Source organism: Dermochelys coriacea, chromosome 9 (genome assembly GCF_009764565.3).
Source record: "Dermochelys coriacea isolate rDerCor1 chromosome 9, rDerCor1.pri.v4, whole genome shotgun sequence".
NCBI classification, from domain to species: domain Eukaryota; kingdom Metazoa; phylum Chordata; order Testudines; family Dermochelyidae; genus Dermochelys; species Dermochelys coriacea.
Window position 1 is genome coordinate 48,403,583 of NC_050076.1, and position 21,368 is coordinate 48,424,950.

Here is a 21,368-nt window from a genome sequence, read left to right on the forward strand (position 1 = left end):
TAACGAAAGAAAATTGACCTTAGTTCTGGCAGGTTTCAGAGTAGCAGCCGTGTGAGCTGTAGCTCACGAAAGCTTATGCTCTAATAAATTTGTTAGTCTCTAAGGTGCCACAAGTACTCCTTTTCTTTTTGACCTTAGTTCTGTTACTTTCGCTGTCTTAAAACCTGAGGCATAAGGGTGAATCTTTAGGAGAGCAAGAGTTCTCAATATTTTCTTTACTAAATGGCCCATAAAACCCTTAGATGATCATGCTGCTATTTCTTCTTTACTACAAAAAGACTAGAGTGGACTTATGTACCTCTATCTCTGAAACTGTTCTTGGTGTCTGCAAAACTGGGGCAGAGAGAGAGAGAGGGTTCTGGTCCCTGCAGGAGGTTTGGAGTCCAGTGAGAAAACAATGATCTTTCCAAGTAAGCGCATAAAAAAATCTCTTTGCAATCAGAGTGGATACACAGTGAGTTCCTTGAGGCAGGAGTTCGGTTGCCTTTTGTATGTAGAAAACACTTAGCAGGCTGTGGCTTCTGTTGGAAAAAATGAGACCCTGGCCACTGGATGTGTTCTCTTCAAGTTTGTTCTCTCTGAAACTCAGCTTGGACCATGGTCATAAAAAAATAAAGGAAAGCCTGATGTGAGAAGTAGCAGGTACCTGACAATGATGCAGAGAAGCAAACCCATGGACTCCGATCTAGAGCCTATTATTTGAACTTGAGTTGTAGACTGTTGCATTGACTTGCATGGCTTTCTGTACAGTGTCTGTTCAACTACATCCTTCTTATGGAAAAAGGTGCAGCCAAATTCCATTTCTGCTACATAAGTGCATGCAACTCTATGGAAACTCATGAAGTTGCACTGTTTGTGTCAGGGCTAAATTTGGCCCTTATGTGTTTGTTAGAACTTCCTTTTTCAACTGCTAGGATTTTTCCCATGTCATTGATGCATGAGTTTTTTGCCAGTACTTTAGAGCTATTTGCTTCATGGTTGAATGAAGCAGTCTGCTACTCCCCACATAGGGGACGGTTGAAATTGCAGATTGTCTACGTTGTATGTACTTCCACTTAACTGCTCCAAGAGTTGATTGCAGGAAAGGCAATAGAAAATGAGCAGACTTTCCCTTTCAAGTTGATAGGCATTAAATAATCTTTAAAGTTGCATTTGATTCTCCCTCAAGCAGTGACAATTAGAGATCAAATGCTTTGAGGAGTGAGGGCGAAGGGACACAGATTTCTATTAATTTGGACTCCTATTATTTTTGTAACTCAAAATTTAATAGTAAATTTGAGGCCTTAAAAAAAATTAGAGGGGGAAGGAATTCTTCTCCATCACCTCAAATAGGGTGCTATTTGATGATATTTGAACCCAAGGACACAGGAGTGTGAAGTTCTTTAACATACTGTTGTAACATTCCTGCTTGGTGAGAGGAGATTTCAGAATTAACGATCTTCTTCTAAAGTAATGTTTTGTTTCACCTGTATTTTTATGTGGAACGCTGTGACATTAATTTTTTTAAAAGAAACCCTGAAAGCAAAACTCCTGCAGAGGGAGGGCTGACTTGATCCTCTTTCCCCCTGCCCCCTTTGGCTTTTAGACTGTTAGAAAAGTTGTTTCTCATAGTATTACTAGGTTTTCCAAGTTTGTTCACCACTATTTCATGTCTGACAGCAAAATCAATTGTGTACAGCATGTACATTTCACAATAAAATAGCTTGTCTAATTTTTTACCCCATCTTCTGCTCCCACCAGTCTATCAGACTCACTCAGAAAACCACTAATCTTGCATCAGCTACTGCAAACCACCATCTAACTTGAATGTTAAACCCTGTAGAATCATAGAATGATCCATTGTCTAGGAGTGGAGTGCCTTTCTCTATGGTGCTAGTGATACTTTTTTTTTCCCTTTCTTACATCTTTTTTGCTAGAATATGTAAAAGGGAAATACCAATAGTGAAAGCTGGCTCCAGGATATGTTCTGTTTTTGACCCACTGTAGGTAACTACTGCCCCAGTCTAATGTGCTTAAATGCCTTGTAAGAAAAACCAAAGGACATCACATGAGCAGTAAGATGATTAAACCTGCTTTACTGCATGTTGTTAGAATTCCCAGTAATAGCAATTATTCAAACTAAGTTTTCCACTACCATAGTTACTATATTCTGTTTGTTCCTCTCCCTTTTTACTAGGTTAAACGTCCATGCCTTTGCTACATAAAGATTCAACTTCCTTTAGAATAAAATGGCAATTTAAAATTTTTCACCTTATTTTCCTGATTACCATAAAGCTAACAAATGATATTAATATGGTTCCTTCACTCAAACTCTGACTCAGTCTTATCATTAGACAACTTGATGAATTCTGAAGCCTCCACATTGCAAACATACTATAAAGTAATTAACTCAGGTACACCACTGTCAACATAGTGAACTGTCCTGATTCTTTTAACAGTTAATGTACTTTGAGTGGAATAGCTGGAGGACAAAGTTATTTCCTTCCATGGCAAAATAAAGACAACACAATCCCTAAAGCTGTTAAACACTCCACTTTCAACATTTCTAGTGCAGTGGTTTGTATTACAAAAGTCTCAGGAGCAGCAAATACTGTATTACATTTATTAGGAGAATAAGGAATACTGAATAGACTCTATTTAGCTTTATATTGAATAAGCTATTTTTTTAAGTAAAAATTATTGTAAAATTTCCAGTTTTATTAGTGGTAGCATTTCTGATGTTTTAGAAATAGTCCTCATTAGATTGAAGGTAAAAATCCTCCTGCATCAGCTAGATTTTCAACAACTTCCTTTATCCATGGTACATAGTTGGCTACCCGCGTATATGCACCATATTTCCTTTCTTCAGCACAGCCCTCACCCCAACTGACTATCCCTAGCAGGTACCAAGTGTTGTGGTAAGAGACAGCAAAGGGGCCTCCACTGTCTCCTTTACAGGCATCCTGGGTTTTGGCAGCATAGCCTGCACAGAACATGTTATCGGTAATGAGCTTCGCTGTTGACTTCCTACACGTTTCCATGCTTACTATGGGCAGCTTGACTTTCATGAGAAAGCGTGTTCCAGGACCCCTGTGATGTGTGGAACCCCATCCACTCACCATCCCCCTAGTCCCTTCCGCAGTCAGCAAGGTTGCCAGGTTAGGATTGGGAAGGCAAATGGGGAGTACATACTCATTAAATACAACATCTCTGCTCAAGTAGACCAAAGCAATGTCACCATTATAGTTATCTGAGTCATAGTGTGGATGTATCCAACTCTGTTGCACTTCAATCTTTTGTTCTTTTACTTCTCTCTGGTGTTTGTCAAAGTCTCCTGCAATTGAAAACAAAGATGTTAAAGAATTCTAAATCCTTTCTGTAAGAGTTTCATAGGGGGGGAGCAACTCTGGTAGTAGATTAATGCTTTAACCTCCCAAATTAAATCAAAATAGGTTACAACACCCATGAACCTAAATATGGAGGTTACAGTCTAAAGCCAGCACTGCTATCACTTTATAATTTGGCATGACAAGATCTATGAACAGCAGAGGGTCGGGGGGACTATCTGAAATTGTTCAGTGTGAGAGTTTATTGGGTCTGCACTACCATGCTCATGAAGAATTTAGATGCATTTTAAAATACCCACCATAATTTAACAACAGGCTCAAAGCTGGTTGGAACTAGAACTAGCTGGTTTATTAGAATGAACACTAGACATTTTGTTAATTTGCTTGAAGACACAAGCCTGCTCAAAAGTAGATAATGAAAGTCACGTGTCCTTTGAAATTTCCATCTTATTTTATGTCTACTTGTGTATAGATAGAGAAGAGGATACTGATTAAAGTTTTCAGTGCTGCGGGTATTCACAGTAAGCAGTTTCCTCTCCATGCAAATATTATTCCAATTCAAGAGGGAAGAAAAACTCACTAGCCTTAATATGGTGGCTTGACTCTTCATAGGGATACAGGGCTCTTCTAATTAGGAATTTTCATGACTCCTAATACAACCAGTGGTGGATTTATCTATATAACATGCTGTAAGGGAGGGAAGTACTATCCTCATTTTATATAGGAAGAATTGAGGCACAGCATAGATTAAGTCAAGGGTTCTCAAACTTCATTGCACTGTGACCCCCAACAAAAATTACTGCATGACCCCAGGATGGGGGACTGAAGTCTGAGCCCACTCTGCCCTGGGTGGGGGGAGGGGAGGTGCAAAGCCAAAACCCAAGAGCTCCAGCCCCAGGCGGGGCCTGTAACCTGAGCCCCTCCACCTAGGGCTGAAACCCTTTGGCTTCGGCCCCAGGCCCCAGCAAGTCTAAGCCAGCCCTGGCAAACCAATTAAAACAGGGCCACGACCCACTCTGGGGTCCCGATCCACAGTTTGAGAACCACTAGATTAAGTGACTTGCCCAAGAAGTCTTTGGCAAAGCTGGGAATTAAACCCAAGTCTCACCTGTCCCAGTCCAATGCCTCACCTACAGAACTATTTTCTTCCTCATCCTCCAGTTCACTCATTCCTGCTGAAGGGAATTAGAATCCTGCATACAGTTGCTAAGTAAGTTCTGCTGATTTGGTGAGACTGATGTGACTTGTTACTTCCACCATGATAGAACATAAGAGAAACTAGAGAGTGTTCTGCTCAGAGGGAACTAGGTGCACACACTAGAAGGTCCTGCAGGAAACCCTACGAACAGCCAAACTTGGGCTGAGATTTGTTTTATCAGTGACTCTATTAACCACAAGCTTGCCCTGTCAGCTAACTGTGGAAACCCGAAGCTGAAAGTAACTCAGTTCCTGCTAGTCGGTTCTATTACCATGGTCACAGCAGAGCCTGCATTTGCAGGGCTGGGAGTTAGAAAAAAAATCCTTCTATTTATAAACTGAGCAGTGAGAGTCAAGGAACTGGAACACCCCCGATGCCTTTCTAGTCACCTTTCAGAGCAGACTCATGCTTTCATAGTGTCTCCGGGAGCGTGGAGACTTCCAGTTCACTCACCTATTGTAACATGATGTGGTTTAACAATCTCAAGGCAGTGGGCAGCAGTGACCACCCAGCGGCTGCTGATTAAACTCCCTCCACAGAAACCATAACCTCTGCTATTTCGGATAAATACCTACAGTGAAAAAACAAGAGCAAGAACACACTCAACAGGACTTACTTCAATGTACTGTAGTAATTCCCTAGAAACTACTACTAACTTTATGATACAGAGGATGAAAATGATTAGGGCTAAAATCTCAAATACTACACAGATGTTCAGAATTAATCAGTGTGATGTCAGTAGGGATGATGTGCCAAACCAACCTAATCTTGCCAAACCAACCTAATCTCCTTTTTTGAAAAGGTAACAGATTTTTTAGATAAAGGAAATGCAGTGGATCTAATTTACCTAGATTTCAGTAAGGCATTTGATACCGTGCCACATGGGGAATTATTAGTTAAATTGGAGAAGATGGGGATCAATATGAACATCAAAAGGTGGATAAGGAATTGGTTAAAGGGGAGACTGCAACGGGTCCTACTGAAAGGCGAACTGTCAGGTTGGAGGGAGGTTACCAGTGGAGTTCCTCAGGGATCGGTTTTTGGACCAATCTTATTTAATCTTTTTATTACTGATCTTGGCACAAAAAGTGGGAGTGTGCTAATAAAGTTTGCAGATGATACAAAGCTGGGAGGTATTGCCAATTCAGAGAAGGATCGGGATATTATACAGGAGGATCTGGATGACCTTGTAAACTGGAGTAATAGTAATAGGATGAAATTTAATAGTGAGAAGTGTAAGGTTATGCATTTAGGGATTAATAACAAGAATTTTAGTTATAAGTTGGGGCCGCATCAATTAGAAGTAATAGAAGAGGAGAAGGACCTTGGAGTATTGGTTGATCATAGGATGACTATGAGCTGCCAATGTGATATGGCTGTGAAAAAAGCTAATGCGGTTTTGGGATGCATCAGGAGAGGCATTTCCAGTAGGGATAAGGAGGTTTTAGTACCGTTATACAAGGCACTGGTGAGACCTCACCTGGAATACTGTGTGCAGTTCTGGTCTCCCATGTTTAAAAAGGATGAATTCAAACTGGAGCACGTACAGAGAAGGGCTACTAGGATGATCCGAGGAATGGAAAACTTGTCTTATGAAAGGAGACTTAAGGAGCTTGGCTTGTTTAGCCTAACTAAAAGAAGGTTGAGGGGAGATATGATTGCTCTCTATAAATATATCAGAGGGATAAATACAGGAGAGGGAGAGGAATTATTTCAGCTCAGCACCAATGTGGACAAAAGAACAAATGGGTATAAACTGGCCACCAGGAAGTTTAGACTTGAAATCAGACGAAGGTTTTTAACCAGCAGAGGAGTGAAGTTTTGGAATAGCCTACCAAGGAAGCAGTGGGGGCAAAAGATCTATCTGGTTTTAAGATTCTACTTAATAAGTTTATGGAGGAGATGGTATGATGGGATAATGGGATTTTGGTAAGTAATTGATCTTTAAATATTCAGGGTAAATAGGCCAAATCCCCTGAGATGGGATATTAGATGGATGGGATCTGAGTTACCCAGGAAAGAATTTTCTGTAGTATCTGGCTGGTGAATCTTGCCCATATGCTCAGGGTTTAGCTGATTGCCATATTTTGGGTCGGGAAGGAATTTTCCTCCAGGGCAGATTGGAGAGGCCCTGGAGGTTTTTCGCCTTCCTCTGTAGCATGGGGCATGGTTGACTTGAGGGAGGCTTCTCTGCTCCTTGAAGTCTTTGAACCATGATTTAAGGACTTCAATAGCTCAGACATGGGTGAGGTTTTTCATAGGAGTGGGTGGGTGAGATTCTGTGGCCTGCGCTGTGCAGGAGGGCGGATTAGATGATCAGAATGGTCCCTTCTGACCTTAGTATCTATGAATCTATGTGTCTAAGGAGTGTAATTATAGAAAGTGATAAGATTGTAAGGACAGAGCAGAATAATCAACAGACCAGGATAGAAATTCAAGCAGAAGGCGATAACCAAAGTGGAAATGTCAGTCTTGGAAAACAAATCTAATGTGAGTTCCAGTACTGGCTGCAAACTTTGGAAGATGCTAGAACAAAAGAAAGTAAGGTCAGTATGATATCCAAACAGTGCCAAGTTTAAAAAATGCTAAATATGAAGCTGCACAAGAAGAGTGAAAGTTAAGTGCCAAGACAAGAAACAGAAGTATTAGAAATAATGAAGAGGAACTGATCCTGAGCACCTGCAATTTTAGGTCAGTGGGAATTGGGGCCACTGAGCCAGCATCTCTCAGGTCTCCAGATTTATAAAGTTGTGCAAAACCACACACAAAAAAAGGGCAAGGAAAAATGATATTGGACTTCAGGGTGAGCTATAAAGGGTAAAAGTGTGGGGGGCAAGGGGGCGGATATCTCCCCAGGCCCCTCTTTTTAATATTAGATGTTCAGGTATTGTCTACCCTGAATGGAGTGCTGGCTTTGCTAAAGACTGAACACCATAAATCCTTTAATTAAAAGGGCTGAGAAAGATCAAAACACACATTCCCTGAAATTGCTAATAAGTCCTTCACCAAAGCTAAGGGAAACCAGACTCGATATTCCTCATATTTTTAAAGTTAAAATTAAAGAGGTGATGGGGAAGAAATGACTTTTTTGGGGGGAAAAACAATAAACTTTCATGCCCTTTTTAAATACAGTATTGTAAAAGGGAACAAGCTATAAAATAAAGCGGTACTACACGTTAAAGGCATAGCTATATGTGTACAAGATTAAAGATTAGCATTAAATCCGAATATTTGGTATTTCATGACTTTTGTGAGCTTGATGCTTATAAATTTTAGCCCTGATTCTGAACTCTTTTACAGTGCTTTGGAAGAGGAGTAATGTCACACAAGTCACTGGAGTTGCATCTTACATCTGTGTAAAAGAGCTGAAACTCAGGCCTGGTTATTGCACTGTTAAAATATAAAGTAAAATGTAAACACAAAAGTGGCAAAGGACAGTGAAGCAAGGGATAGCACTACCTTGGATTCTGTATTAGACCTAGGAGGGAAATTATTCACAAAGGGGTCAAAAGAAAGCAAAGGTACAATATTGTAAAGATAGACCACTACAATGGTGTGCATTCAGAAGAAGGAAAATACGCTGCAGCTCACAAAATATAGAGCAGTCAATTGAGTGTTAATAGCAGAAAAAAATCTTTAGCCATCAACTAATGGAGAGTGTACAGCATTTCTGGACTTCCCGCATTGATTTAGATGTAACTTTTCACTCATGGATCTATGAGCCATCATGTATTACTTTATTTAGCTGGGATTTTCAAAGAAGCCTAAGAGAGTTAGGCAACCTTAAGCCCATGAGAGACTCTGAAGTCAATTTTCATTGGATTTTATGGGAGCTGGAGGAAGCCCTTAGATGAGAGTAGAAGGAAGTATGTTAAATCACATGGACCTAACTAATCGAGAGGTACTTCAGCTTGACAAAGTGGGTGAAGAGATCAGGTTGGCAGTAGAGAGGTAGACAAGGAAATACTAAATGAAACACTTCATCTATTTGTAACGTATCGCCGGACACCTTCAAAGGGAAACTCGCTTGACTAATCTATTGCTCTGAAAATAATAAGGGATCCAGAAGAATTTCAGATGACATTGTCATCTTGCCAAAAACACCTGAAAGTTCTAGAAGCAGTGAACACTGCTGGGTAAAATAAGAAATACAGATGAAGAACAAATATGGAGAAGGCCAAACTCATTTTAATTACAACTATGGCCAAAATTACAATGGCTAGGAAAGGCTTGGGAATCTTGCTCCCTGGGCTAACTGCCAAATGCTGTTATAAGATAGGAAAATGAAATAAAGAGAAGCATCATGAGTGAATATAAAGGTGTGTGAAAAACTTAGTATCTAAAAAGTAAGTGCCTTTTCTGCTGACGAGAGACAGTATTCGAAACCAGGATCCTATTAGGCAGGATGCATGGAGCAGAAACACAGCCACATACCAAGCAGTTGATGTAGAAGTTAAAATCTGAACATTGATTCATGAAAATATTTGCCCCTGACCACTGGGTAAGTAAGTAAATTAAGGTGAAGGACATGTTGGAGACTGAAGACGATTGGTTGGCTGTACTGCAAGAAGAGCAGCTATAAGATAGACTATATTTAGGATCCCATGTATACTAATGAATGAGGTAACTACAGTGTGGGCCACCAGAAAAGAAGCTGCAAAGATATACTGAGGATCTACGTGGTTCTATTTGGCCCTGAACAGGGATACTTGGCAACACCTTGATGAGGTCCTGGCTGTGGCACAGAGTGAGCAGCGATAAGGGAAGGAGATGTGTGCTCATGACTCAATACGCAAGAGAAATGTTACCTGCCAGGGACAGTGGCCACGATGGCAGAAAGATCCCCCAGTGATCCTGGTATCATCATGCTCTGCAGTTTGGTAGACATTTGTCCAGCTGTGTAGATCTCCATCTGTCAGGTTTCCTTCAGCTTGCGTTTGATGGAGGCCATCATGCACATTCTGCCCATCCGCCGACCCATTGAGGCCAGGGGCACCCTGCTTTGCTGTTTCATTGAGTTTGGGGGTGCCCTCCTCTGTCATCTGGTTGAGCCCATGGGAGTCCCCCTCTGCCGACCCATTGAGCCTGGGGGCCTCCTGGTCCGTTGACCCATTGAGCTGGGTGGCACCCCCCTCCACCAACTCATTGAGCCTGGGGGCGCCCCCCTCTGCTGATTCATTGAGTTTGGGGATTCCCCCCTCTGCTGACTCATTGAGTTTTGGGATGCTCCCTTCTGCCATCCGGTTGAACCCAGGAGTGCCCCCCTCTGCTGACTCATTGAATCTGGGGGTGGCCCCCTCTGCCATCCCATTGAGCTTGAGGCTGCCTCCCTCCTCCGACTCATTGAGCCCGGGGGCGTCCCCCTCTGCTGACTCATTGAGTCCGGGGGCACCCCTCTTCACCTTCCTGTTGAGCCTGGGGGCTCTCCCCTCTGCCATCCCATTGAGCCCAGGGACAACTTCCTCCAAAGCACGCATGGATCTTTTAATCAGCCCACAGGGAAACTGGGCTGAAAAATAAAAAAAAACAGCCTTTGGGTTTCAGTGTCAAGTTTTGATCCCTAAGCTAATTCTGCTCCTCTTCAGCTGTCTGAAGATGAACCATTGACCACCCATTAATCCTTTCAATCATCCAAATGCACGTGAAGAGATGTACAATGGGTATCAACTCCTGATAGATCATATACATTGCCTCCACTCGTTCCTAGGCTCCCCGTTACTTATGCCAAGTGCTTTTACTCATTGTACTGTGAGTGGCTGTGTCTGGCACCTCCCCAAGCTCCCTGTCTGGTCACTAAGCCAGTGGTGTTCTCCCTGCACTACATGGCACAGTGTGGAGTAATCTCCTTTTCCTTTGTCCAGGAATTCCTCCTTGCTGAGATAATGTTGGCAGAGCCTGAAAGTCCTAGAGGGATATTTGGGCTTTGAGATCAGGGTTTGCCTTCAGTAAAGGGAGTGGAATGAACAGAGTGGAGAAAAAGCCAGATTTTCCAGGCTTGCTGGTGTTTCCATTGGTAAATAAGTATACATCAATTCTACATCACAGCAACCAGTTTTTCCCATAGATTCATTGGTGCATGTGACAGTCCCAGGGCAAGTGGGCAACCCAGTGAAGAGGGAAGGGCAGTGGCTGTAAACCTGTCCTGCTCTTCACTCTAAGTAACCCAGAGTCCCGGAGCCATTACCTGATTGCGTACACCTCTTTCCATCATCATCCAGGGCATAACCCTCTGCACAGGAGCACACCACACGAAGGGAGTGTATGGTGTCTTGGCAATACTGCCAGCAGCCGCCGTTCTTGTACCAGCATTCAAACTTCTCTGCAGGGGAAAGACATTGAATCACTTCGCTTATTGTTAGCTTTGTTAGTCTATAAGGTGCCACAAGGACGCTTTGTTGTTTTTGCTGATACAGACTAACATGGCTACCGCTCTGAAACTTCGCTTATTTTGAGGAAAAGGCCCAGTAACACATCAGCGTCTTGGCAGCAGGGCTGTAACAAACACATGGAGCCAACAGCAGAGAAGAAATACAGCTCTACGCTATTAGATCTACTGGCGGGAAGGGGCTGCGGGACAGAAGAAAAACCACATCCCACAATTAAACTGAACAGCCAAGATGTGTGTGTGATTTTGACACACACTGTCTTAACCCTTTCCCTCCCCTTGCCTGTTTATTATTGTATTACAGTAACACCTAGAGACTGCAAGAGGATTGGGGCCCCACTGTGCTAGGTATTATCCTGACAGAGTGAGAGGCAGGGCCAGATTAACCCAGGGACTTTACGGGCTGCAGCCCAGCGCCTCAGGCTGAGGGGGGCCCTTTGGGCCACATGCGGCCCGCTGCTTCTTTTCATCTGGCCTGTGGCAAGTCTCCACGCCGCAGGCCAGACACTGGTCTCCGAGCCTCAGTGCGTCCCCCCCAGGGCTGAAGCCACAAGCACCGGGTCACCAATGTACCCCTGTGGCCCCTAGGTGAGGGGCGTTCAGGGAATCTCTGCGCGCTGCCCCCAGCAGCAGCTCCGCAGCTCCCATTCACCCTTCCCTGAAGATCTTACAGTACTATCTATCTCCCTTCTGCGGTGAGTGTATAAGTGCCTGAGGGCAGGGAGCATGCCTTCACTTGTTTCTGGAAGGTGCTGAACATATTGGTGCATGTTATAAACATAGAGATAAGGACAGCTGTACTGAATTGCTTTACCTGTAAGGGGTTAAGAAGCTCAAATAACCTGGTTGGCACCTGACCAGAAGGGCCAATAAGGAAAGAAGATACTTTTAAATCTGGACAGAGAGAGAAGCCAAGCAGGGACATCATCTCCTGAAAACATACCTCTGCCACCATGTCAGGGTTCCCTCCCCACTCTGAGCTCTGGGGTACAGATGTGGGGACCCGCATGAAAGACCCCCTAAGCTTATATTCTACCAGTTTAGGTTAAAAACTTCCCCAAGGCACAAATTCCTTCCCTTGTCCTTGAATGGTATTGCTGCCACCACCAAGTGATTTACACAAAAATTCAGGAAAGGGTCATTTGAAGTCCCCATTCCCCCGAACCCCTTCACCCCCTTTCCAGGGGAGTCTTGAGAATAATATACCAAACAATTGCCTTTAATTTAAGTACAGACCAGACCCTTTATCTTTAGGACACTAAAATCAATCAGATTCTTAAAAGAAGAACTTTATTATAAAGAAAAAAGTAAAAGAATCACACCTGCAAAATCAGGATGGAAGGTAACTTTACAGGGTAATAAAAATTAAAACACAGAGGACTCCCCTCTGGACTCAGCTTCACAGTTACAAAAAACGGGAATAAAACTATTCTTAGCATAGGGAAAATTTACAAGCTAAAATAAAAGATAATCTAATGCATTTCCTTGCCTCACTTACAATTTCTGTAATTTTTAAATGAATTATTCCAGGTATGTTTTAAGGAGAAGTTGTCCCTTCTTGGCTTGTCTCTCCGTCCGGAGAGGGAACAAAACAAAGAGAGCAGAAACACAACCTCCCACCCCTTCATCCCGATTTAAAAGTATTTGCTTTCCTTATTGGCCCTTCTGGTCAGGTGCCAACCAGGTTATCTGAGTTTCTTAATCCCTTACAGGTAAAGCGATTCAGTACAGCTGCCCTTATCTCTATGTTTATGACAATGCACTTGAAAAGATAATAAATAGCAGCAACGTTGCTGTAATGAGATGCATTTGGCAAATGTAAGTTCACTGGGGAGATCATTATGGACAAAGAAAGAGTCACTCGTAATTTTTCTTAGTTCCCACTTCTAGTTATTCTGGGCAGTAATTTCCTGCCATGTTCTTTCTTGCAGACTGTAGATGGTGTTTCAGAGGGGAAGGAATCAGAAGTTTTTTGTTTTTTTTTAAAGGCAATAGTGCCACCATTTTGTTCTCGAATGGTTCACATAACAGGAACTTAGCACATGTTGTTATTGTACACTGAACTTTGGCTAGCGTGTCTGATACATTTGATGAAACTGATTACTAAGATACTGGAACCCCAGTGCATGCAGCTCTGTGATACAGCATATGTTTCTGTGGTATTAGGGCACCGGAGGAGCTGTGTATCAATCAGACCAATGGAGTTAATATTAATGTCTTCGTTATAGGTGAAATTCAGCCCTGCGCAGATAGCCAGCACAAGTGCCTAGGATGAATTTCACCCTTCATCCTTTCTTCAAAAGAATGCCTTTGTGCATTTCCACACTCACCTATTTCACACCGCTTTCCTCCGAACAATGGGGGACAGATACAGAAATAATGATAGTGTTTCTGTTTGCAGACGCCACCGTTCTTACAGGGATTCTCTTTGCAGGGATTTAAATCTGTTTGGAAGAAGAGACGCACATTGTGCTACCTTGTCACATACAGTTCCGTGGCTTAGCAAAGGCCTGGCACAAGGAAGCTGACACACATTCTGTCTGGGTCTTCTCTCCACACTGACTCGTGGCAACTAACAGCAGTGTAAGAAACAAATAAAAAAATCTCCCCTGCTCCTACCTTTGTAAGCAAACCAAAACTCCACCTGCAAGAAATAATCACAAGAGGAAAACATTAGTTAATAGGGCAAGACACATTACCTACTGACTTTAGGAAATAATGGTTCTTGTAGCATTTTTCCTTAACTAATCTATATTGTGGCTGTGGGTTCACCCTTAGCTGCTGAGAGCGCCTCTTTCACTAGCCAGTTAACCGCTGGGCCAAAGTGACAGTTAACTGGTTAAACTAGTAGCGAACCAGATAGCGAGTGACAGATGATTTTTCTTGCTTTTGCTTTGGAAAATATCACATAGAAAGGCATAAGGATTTTTCCAAAGATTTTCCTTTTTTATCTTGCCAGTAGCCAAGAGTCCTAATTCCTGTGTTCAGAGACTGAAACTTCTGATCTTCTAGCCCTGGGGTCGGCAACCTATGGCACGGGTGCCAAAGACAGCACACGAACCGATTTTTTAATGGCACACTGCTGCCTGCCAGGGTCCCAGCCGCTGGCCCCGCTCAGCCTGCTGCCAAACCCAGGCCGGCAGCGGGTTGAGCCGGGCCGGCGGCCGGGACCCCGGCAGGCAGCAGTGTGCCATTAAAAAATCCTGCCCGCCCTGTCCTGCTCTTCTCCGCCACCCCCTGCAGGCAAGCTCCCCCCTCCCCCGCCTCTTCCACCAGTGTGCTGGGTTCCTGTTCCTCCTCCTCTCCCTCCCTGCCTCCGGTCAGCTGATGGCCCTTGCAAGGGAGGGGGAGCTGCTGAGCTGCAGCGCACTCGCTGCTCTGGGGAGGAGGCGGAGAAGAGGTGGGGATGGGGGCCTTGGGGAGGGGGGTGGAATCAGGGCATATTCCCTCCAGCCCCCTGCCGTGAGCCGCTCTAGGCAGGGGGCTGGGAGCATCCCCATGACCCTAGCCCACATCCCCAGCCCTCTGCCCTGACCCCTGCACCCCCCACAACCCCAGCCCTGACTCCAGCACCCCACACATACCCAGCCCCCCCACACCCAATGCCCTGACTCCTGCACCCTCCTCACACACCCCCAGCTCCCTGCCCTCACTCTTGCACCCCCCACATTCCCACCCCGAGCACCAAACGGGAGCTTCTGCACCCACCCACCCCCATTTCCACCTGCACCCCTTGCACCAAATGGGAGCTGTCCAGGTAAGCACTCCACACCCAAACGTCCTGCCCCAACCCTGAGCCCCCTCCTTCATTCTAGCTCCTGGCCAGACCCGACACCCCAACCCCGAGCCTGCTCCTTCACCCTCAGCTCAGTGCAGAGAGCAAGAAAGAGAATGGGCTAGAACCAGGGAGAAGGTAGGTACCCACTCTATGTGGGCAGGGTCAGGATTCCAGATTGGCAGTGGGCTGAGTGGGGTCGCTCAACCCACTGCTGGTCTGGGGTCCCGGCCACTGGCCCTGCTCAGCCAGCTGTCAGTCTGGGGTTCTGGCTGCCTGCCCCTTGCCAGCCAATGTCCTGGCCGCAGGCCCCACTCAGCCCACTGCCGACCTAGGTGAACGGAACCCCAGGCTGGCAGTGGGCTGAGTGGGCCGGCGGCGTAAGATCAGCATTTTAATTTAATTTTAAATGAAGCTTCTTAAACATTTTAAAACCTTGTTTACTTTACATATAACAATAGTTTAGTTATATAATATGTAGACTTATAGAGAGAAATCTTCTAAAAACGTTAAAACATATTACTGGCACGCAAAACCTTAAATTAAAGTGAATAAATGAAGACTCGGCACCCCACTTCTGAAAGGTTGCCGACTCCTGTTCTAGCCTCTTAATTTATCATCTGGGGCTCTCAAATAAGATTCTGTTAAAGAGCTTAACAGGTAACCGCCCAATCAGCTGGTTGAAAATAATTGTACTTCTTGTTGTTAAGTGCTAAGCTTGCCCATCTCTGGTCTTGACAGAGCCTGTAGCTCCTTTATATTATTTCCTATATCTGGGGTGGTGAGGCCTCCCCAACCCCCCACATCTGAAATACGCTGGTGGGATCTCCAGAATCAGCAAGGACAGTGTTGACATTGGCTAAGATTTTCAAAGTTGATTAGTAGTTTTGGGTACCCAACCTCAGGTACTTTAAAGGGACCCAATGTCCTGACAGTGCTCCACAACCACCCACTGAGAATCGTCCTTCAATGCGTCTGAAGTGGGACATCCAAAAAATCACCTGTTGCCTTTGAAAATCTTGATTTCCATCATGGCATGCTTTAGTAGCACTGAATTACTCAACCAGCTTTCTTGGTACCTTATTTGATGCTTTGCAATTCATCTGAAACCTTGAGTAAAAACTCATGTTCCTTAGAAATGGAGGAATAGGACGTCATAGCCTGTCTGTGCTCTCTTGTTAAGATTACATACATTTCTGGGTTGTATGTTTTATGCTTAATTACATTTTTGGAATTAGCTAATAATAATGATCAAAATTATGAATTTTTTCTACCATTAGCATTCTGGTGGCCTTTGGTCTTGTGGTTTATCATATGTAGGACCCTACCAAATTCACGGCCATGAAAAATGCGTCATGGACCGTGAAATCTGGTCTCCCACCATGAAATCTGGTCTTTTGTGTGCTTTTACCCTATAATACACAGATTTCATGGGGGAAACTAGCGTTTCTCAAATTGGGGGTCCTGATCCAAAAGGAAGTTGCGGGGGGGAGTCACAAGGTTATTTTATGGGGGATCATGGTGTTGCCATCCTTATTTCTGCGCTGCCTTCAAAACTGGGTAGCCAGAGAGTGGCAGCTGTTGGCTGGACGCCAAGCTCTGAAGGCAGTGCCCCCTGCCAGGAGCAGCGCAGATGTAAGGGTGGCAATACCATACCATGCCACCCTTATTTCTGCGCTGCTACCTTCAGAGCTGGGCAGCCAGAGAGTGACGGCTGCTGACTGAGGGCCCAGCTCTGCAGGCAGCAGCAGAGAAAAAAGGGTGGCAATACCGTACCGTACATCCTTACTTCCGTGTTGCTGCTGGCATCTGGCTGGGGGGCCGCCCAATCGGCTGGCTGCAGAGCTGCTCCAGGAGCAGCCCACTCTCTCCAGCTGTCCAGCCCTCTGCCCTGACTGCGAGCAGCAGCACAGAAGTAAGGGGAGCAGTACCACAACCCCCACAGTAACCTTGCAACCCCAGCCTCAATTCGTTTGCGTGTCAGGACCCCTACAAATTACAACACTGTGAAATTTCAGATTTAAATAGCTGAAATCATGAAGTTTATGAGTTTTAAAATCCCATGACTGTGAAATTGACCAAAACGGACCGTGAATTTGGTAGGGCCTAATCATATCTAAGGTAACAATTCAGTCATGGGTATTTTTAGTAAAAGTCGTGGACAGAGCACGGGCAATAAACAAAAATTCATGGCCTGTGACCTGTCTATGACATACTATAAATACCCCTGACTAAATCTTAAGGGGGCCACTGCTAGGGAGTATCTGGGGGAGGGGGGCAGAGCCCCAGGGGCCACTGGCAATGGGGGGGTGGGGCCAGCAGCACCAGCTGCCGGGGTCCACTGAGAAGCAGCTGCTCTGGCTGCCCCAAGGACTGCTGCTCAGGCAGCCCCTGGGGCCAGCCGCACCGGCCGCTGCTTGGGCATTTCCTGGGGCCAGCTGCCTGGGGCTGCCCAAGCAACGGCTGGCCCTAGGGCCGCCCCAGCAGTGGCTCCAGGGTATCTGGCTGGGGGGCCGCTCGAGTGGCTGGCTGGGGGGCCGCTACAGCGGCGGCCGGTGTGGCTGTCCCTCGGGCCACCTGAGCAACTGGTCCCAGAGCCAGCTGCTTGGGCAGCCCTCGGGTCAGTCACACCGGCCACTGCAGAAGTCAGAAAGGCCATGGAAAGTCACAGAATCCGTGGCTTCTGCGACCTCCATGACAAACATGGAGCCCTAGTCATATCAGTGGAACTCCTGGGTGAGAACACTTCCTTGTATCTCCCAACTGATCAACTATTGCTCGCTACTTTTTCTGAAGTGAAATGCCTCACTGTTTTCTCCTGCGATTGGAAAATCTCCTTTGCCTCCTCGAAGGAGCAGCTTTCCTCAATGCATTCTCTCTCCAAGTTCCCTGGGTAAATCTCCTCCAGGAACTGGTTAGAGCGTTTACGGATCTTCAGCACCTGGTGTGCTTCTTCTTTTCTCACAAACACTATGAAAACAAAATTGTATCCAACCATTAATGCTGTCACAGGAAGCCAAAGCTTCATCTTTAGGCTAGAGATGAGTAATTTATGCTTTAACTTGGATAAACACCACAGTGGAGGAGACAACTTTCAAAAAATCAAAACATACTTAAGGACAACTTTACTCAGATTGTCTATGCCCCAACAACAACAAAGAGTCAGTATTCCTCTAGGTGGTGATCAGCTGAATAGTATTTCAGTGGATTAAAGGAATACATCATGTAAAAGGAGCCAGCCTCAAAATTCATGACGTTGGGTTAAAGTTAATTTATTTGTGCTAATGACCAGGCATAGTGTTAGACAGGTCTCAGTTAATCAAGGATTTACTGTGTCCAAATGAAATAAAATATTTAGATAAATTTTATTTATGTCCAAGATATAAAAACAAAACATTCAGTCCCTCTGCTGTGCCACCTCAGAGATGAAGCGAAAACTCAGGACAAGAAAAACTCAGTAGAAATGAAAGAGAACACCCTGAATATATATCTCAATGAAGCATACCCATCTTCCCCTGTTATAATGCTTTTTGGCAGAACATTTCTTCCAGTGTAAAGCAACTTCGGACAAAAAAAAAGCTTCTGACAGAACATAGCAGTGGAGGAAAGTCTACAATATGTCACCTCCACCTACTTAGCTATTGTTTACAATCATCTTTGTCAGAGAAAAACACAGTTCTCACTCTCAGGTTGGGTGCAGCAAGTCAGACACATTTTATTTTCTCAAGCAATTGCACAGAGGGAGAGAGTGCACTAGGACACAGGGTTTCCGCCACCTAGGCAGGTCTCGCTAAAGATAAACAATTAGAGTAAGCATTTATACCTTTATTACAGACAATAATGAGCACCAGCTGCAGATTGTTTATACATATTCCTTCATGATATCTTATTTTTCTCACCAATTTCTCTTATAGTCTACATTCTATTCTTATCTAATACAAGGTCACAACAGCCTCTCTCACAATTCTTTTCCCACTCGCTTCGCACAATCCCCGCTTCTACAAATCTTGCGTTATTAAAGCTAGAGTTAGCCTGACTCCTGCTCATTTCAGAGGCCTGCATCCAAATTCCCTTTATCTACTTCCACACCTTTGTGAGAACATCAGTTCCTATAGGCAACGCCTTAAAAGAAAACTGCTACCATGTGGCTTCGTGCAGCATTGTGAAAAGTTCCCCACCTATCCTTCACTCTCTTTCCATTTTGGCTAAAACATTCTGTACAGACTCTCAATCGCATGTCAAACGTTTGGTTTGGCATTTCTGAATTTCACAGGGTCTCTTGTCACTCTCCTGTTGAACAGTAGCCCTGGCGAAATGGGGGACCAGTATCAGAGGTTGTTAAGCAGTTTTCAGTCTCCTATAGCTAAGCAATCGTATCACTGCACGTCTGCTGCGTGAGACAATAATACAATTCCTGAGTCAGTAAATGACTAGCCCTGGGATCCTGGAACCCAATGAAAGAAATTAGATTGTTATTATTAGCTCATCTTAAAAGAAACCCCCCAAACCATAGGAATCGTAATCAGCAGCTTCACTGGATGAGTGAAAGGGAACTTCCCGCTCACCGAGCCAGGAGGAGCTGTCCAAAGCTTGTCTCAGCTGGGAGTCTCTCTGAGCTAAATTTTCAACCTAGCTGTCTGAAGTGAGCCACTTAAATACAATTTGAAGCACTTAAATGCTGACATAGGTCCCTGATCCTGCAATCAGATGCATGAGGCTTTTTGTTTCCTTTGCCGTTCCAGTTGCAGGATTGGGTCCTTTGTCAGGAGGCATTGTGGGGTCCAGAGGATAGTGCACTGGGCTGAGAGTCAGGAGACCTGCATTCTGTTCCCAGCTGACCTGTGTATTTTGGCAGGTCACTTCATTTCTCATTACAGCTCTACAAAAGGGGGTTAATGATACCTGCCTTTGTGAAGTGCTTTGAGGGCTACGTAGGAAAAGCACTACAGAAGAGCAAAATAGTAGTATTAAATCACCACAGGTTCCTAAAACGCAGATTTAGGTGCCAACTTTGGTCCTCTGTGCATAACTCAGTGGATCCCATAAGTCCAGCATCACAAGGAGGTTACTGGGCCTCAGGTAGGAAGCCCAGATATGGTGAGTTCATGAATAACCATAAATTAATTCTCATTTTTCTCCTGTGCATTTCAGGAAGTGCCTCTCGCCCACTGAACCTTCAAGATGCTGTGCTCAGAAAATGGGTGCAGTGTAATGTTAAATGCAGGCTCTCGGTGGGAGAAAGTGACGTTAAAATGTAGTTCAGAAGTTCCTACCTGAAAATGAAACTGACCAGCTGCTGTAGATGGAACACATTAGTAAGAGAAATGTCACAAGTAAGGAACCTCTAGCCATTTTCATGGCCATGCAGAACCCTCTGGTTTACAGATGGTCACCTGCTGGGAGAAAAGGAGAATGAAGTAGACAGATCCTGGACAAAAACAAGCAGAGAGCAGCACATAGTGAAAGAGAAAGAGAGAGGGAAAATGGACTCAAGGGAAAAAAAGAGGCGGCAATACGGAGAAAAACTAGGGTTTGTTAGTCTTATTCATCTGACCCCATTTGTATTCTCTCTCCAAGTGACTGATGATGCACATTGTAATAGGAAGCCAAATGCTCCGCTCACAAGGCAAAGTGTGCAGACTGCCAGAGCCCAGGAAAGTTGCAAAGGATAAAGAGCCTGAGCCAAGTCCATGGAAAGACACTGATTGATTTCAAAGGGCTTTGGATCAGACCCAAACTGAGCAGAAACCAGTTTTAAAGTCTATGGAGAACCTCACACCCAGATCTGGTTTACACATTGGCTAGTCAAGCCCGCTGTTGAGCTCCTGACAGGCTTGTCAAATGACATCCAAATGCTAGACTTTTACACAGCGAGCCACCCATCAATGCAAACCCACAGGACAGCAACACACACCTGCCAGTAAGGATTCTGAGAGGGAATGACAGGATTTCTTCACATGGTAATCAAACACCAGGGAACCTTGCAAGTGGGTCAGTGCGGACTGCTTTGGGACACCGACAGCCCCTTCTAAAAGTCAGGGCCCAGAATACATTCGCGTTTTGAAAGCGCTGTAACTATAAACACTTACCGTTTTAGGGCACTAGAAGCAATATTTGGATGAACACCAAAGACAGAGATGGGGGCTTAGAGGTTGATCATTAACCTATCACAAATATTGACAGAGGAAGCAAAGCCCTTTGTCCATGGAGCCAACTTGCACTCTAAAGCAAAAATGTTTTGTTCCATCTGTAAATCCTGCACTAAAGGCTGTTTCCCTGCAGCGTGCTTCTTGTGGAGGGTTTTGGTTGCATCATTTATGCTTTTACGGGAGGGCTTCTGAAATCCCGTCTTTTTGCGGTGCAGTGGTATCACCTGGTTTGAATGACCCATGAATCTTTCAGCTCTGTAAATATCTACTGCAATGGGTGACCCTCAGATTTGTTTCAGAGTAGCAGCCGTGTTAGTCTGTATTCGCAAAAAGAAAAGCAGTACTTGTGGCACCTTAGAGACTAACAAATTTATTAGAGCATAAGCTTTCGTGAGCTACAGCTCCGATGCATCCGATGAAGTGAGCTGTAGCTCACGAAAGCTTATGCTCTAATAAATTTGTTAGTCTCTAAGGTGCCTCAGATTTGTGTGTGGGCAGAGAGATTCAGAGGAGCCATTTGCTGGAAGGCAAATGT

The 21,368-nt window shown here is 44.6% G+C and overlaps 1 protein-coding gene across 1 annotated transcript; it reads right to left on the minus strand.

Annotated features, from left to right (window-relative positions):
• Positions 1 to 2,664: 2,664 nt before the first annotated feature.
• Positions 2,665 to 17,802, minus strand: LOC119861428 (coagulation factor IX-like). The gene is made up of 7 exons (XM_038416550.2): positions 17,494 to 17,802; positions 13,529 to 13,553; positions 13,240 to 13,353; positions 10,709 to 10,843; positions 9,333 to 10,033; positions 4,978 to 5,095; positions 2,665 to 3,313 (listed from the first exon to the last, which is right to left on the minus strand). The coding sequence occupies exons 1-7, from the start codon at positions 17,710 to 17,712 to the stop codon at positions 2,739 to 2,741; spliced, it is 1,887 nt and encodes a 628-aa protein (XP_038272478.2). The 5' UTR covers positions 17,713 to 17,802; the 3' UTR covers positions 2,665 to 2,738.
• Between the last annotated feature and the right edge of the window lie 3,566 nt (positions 17,803 to 21,368).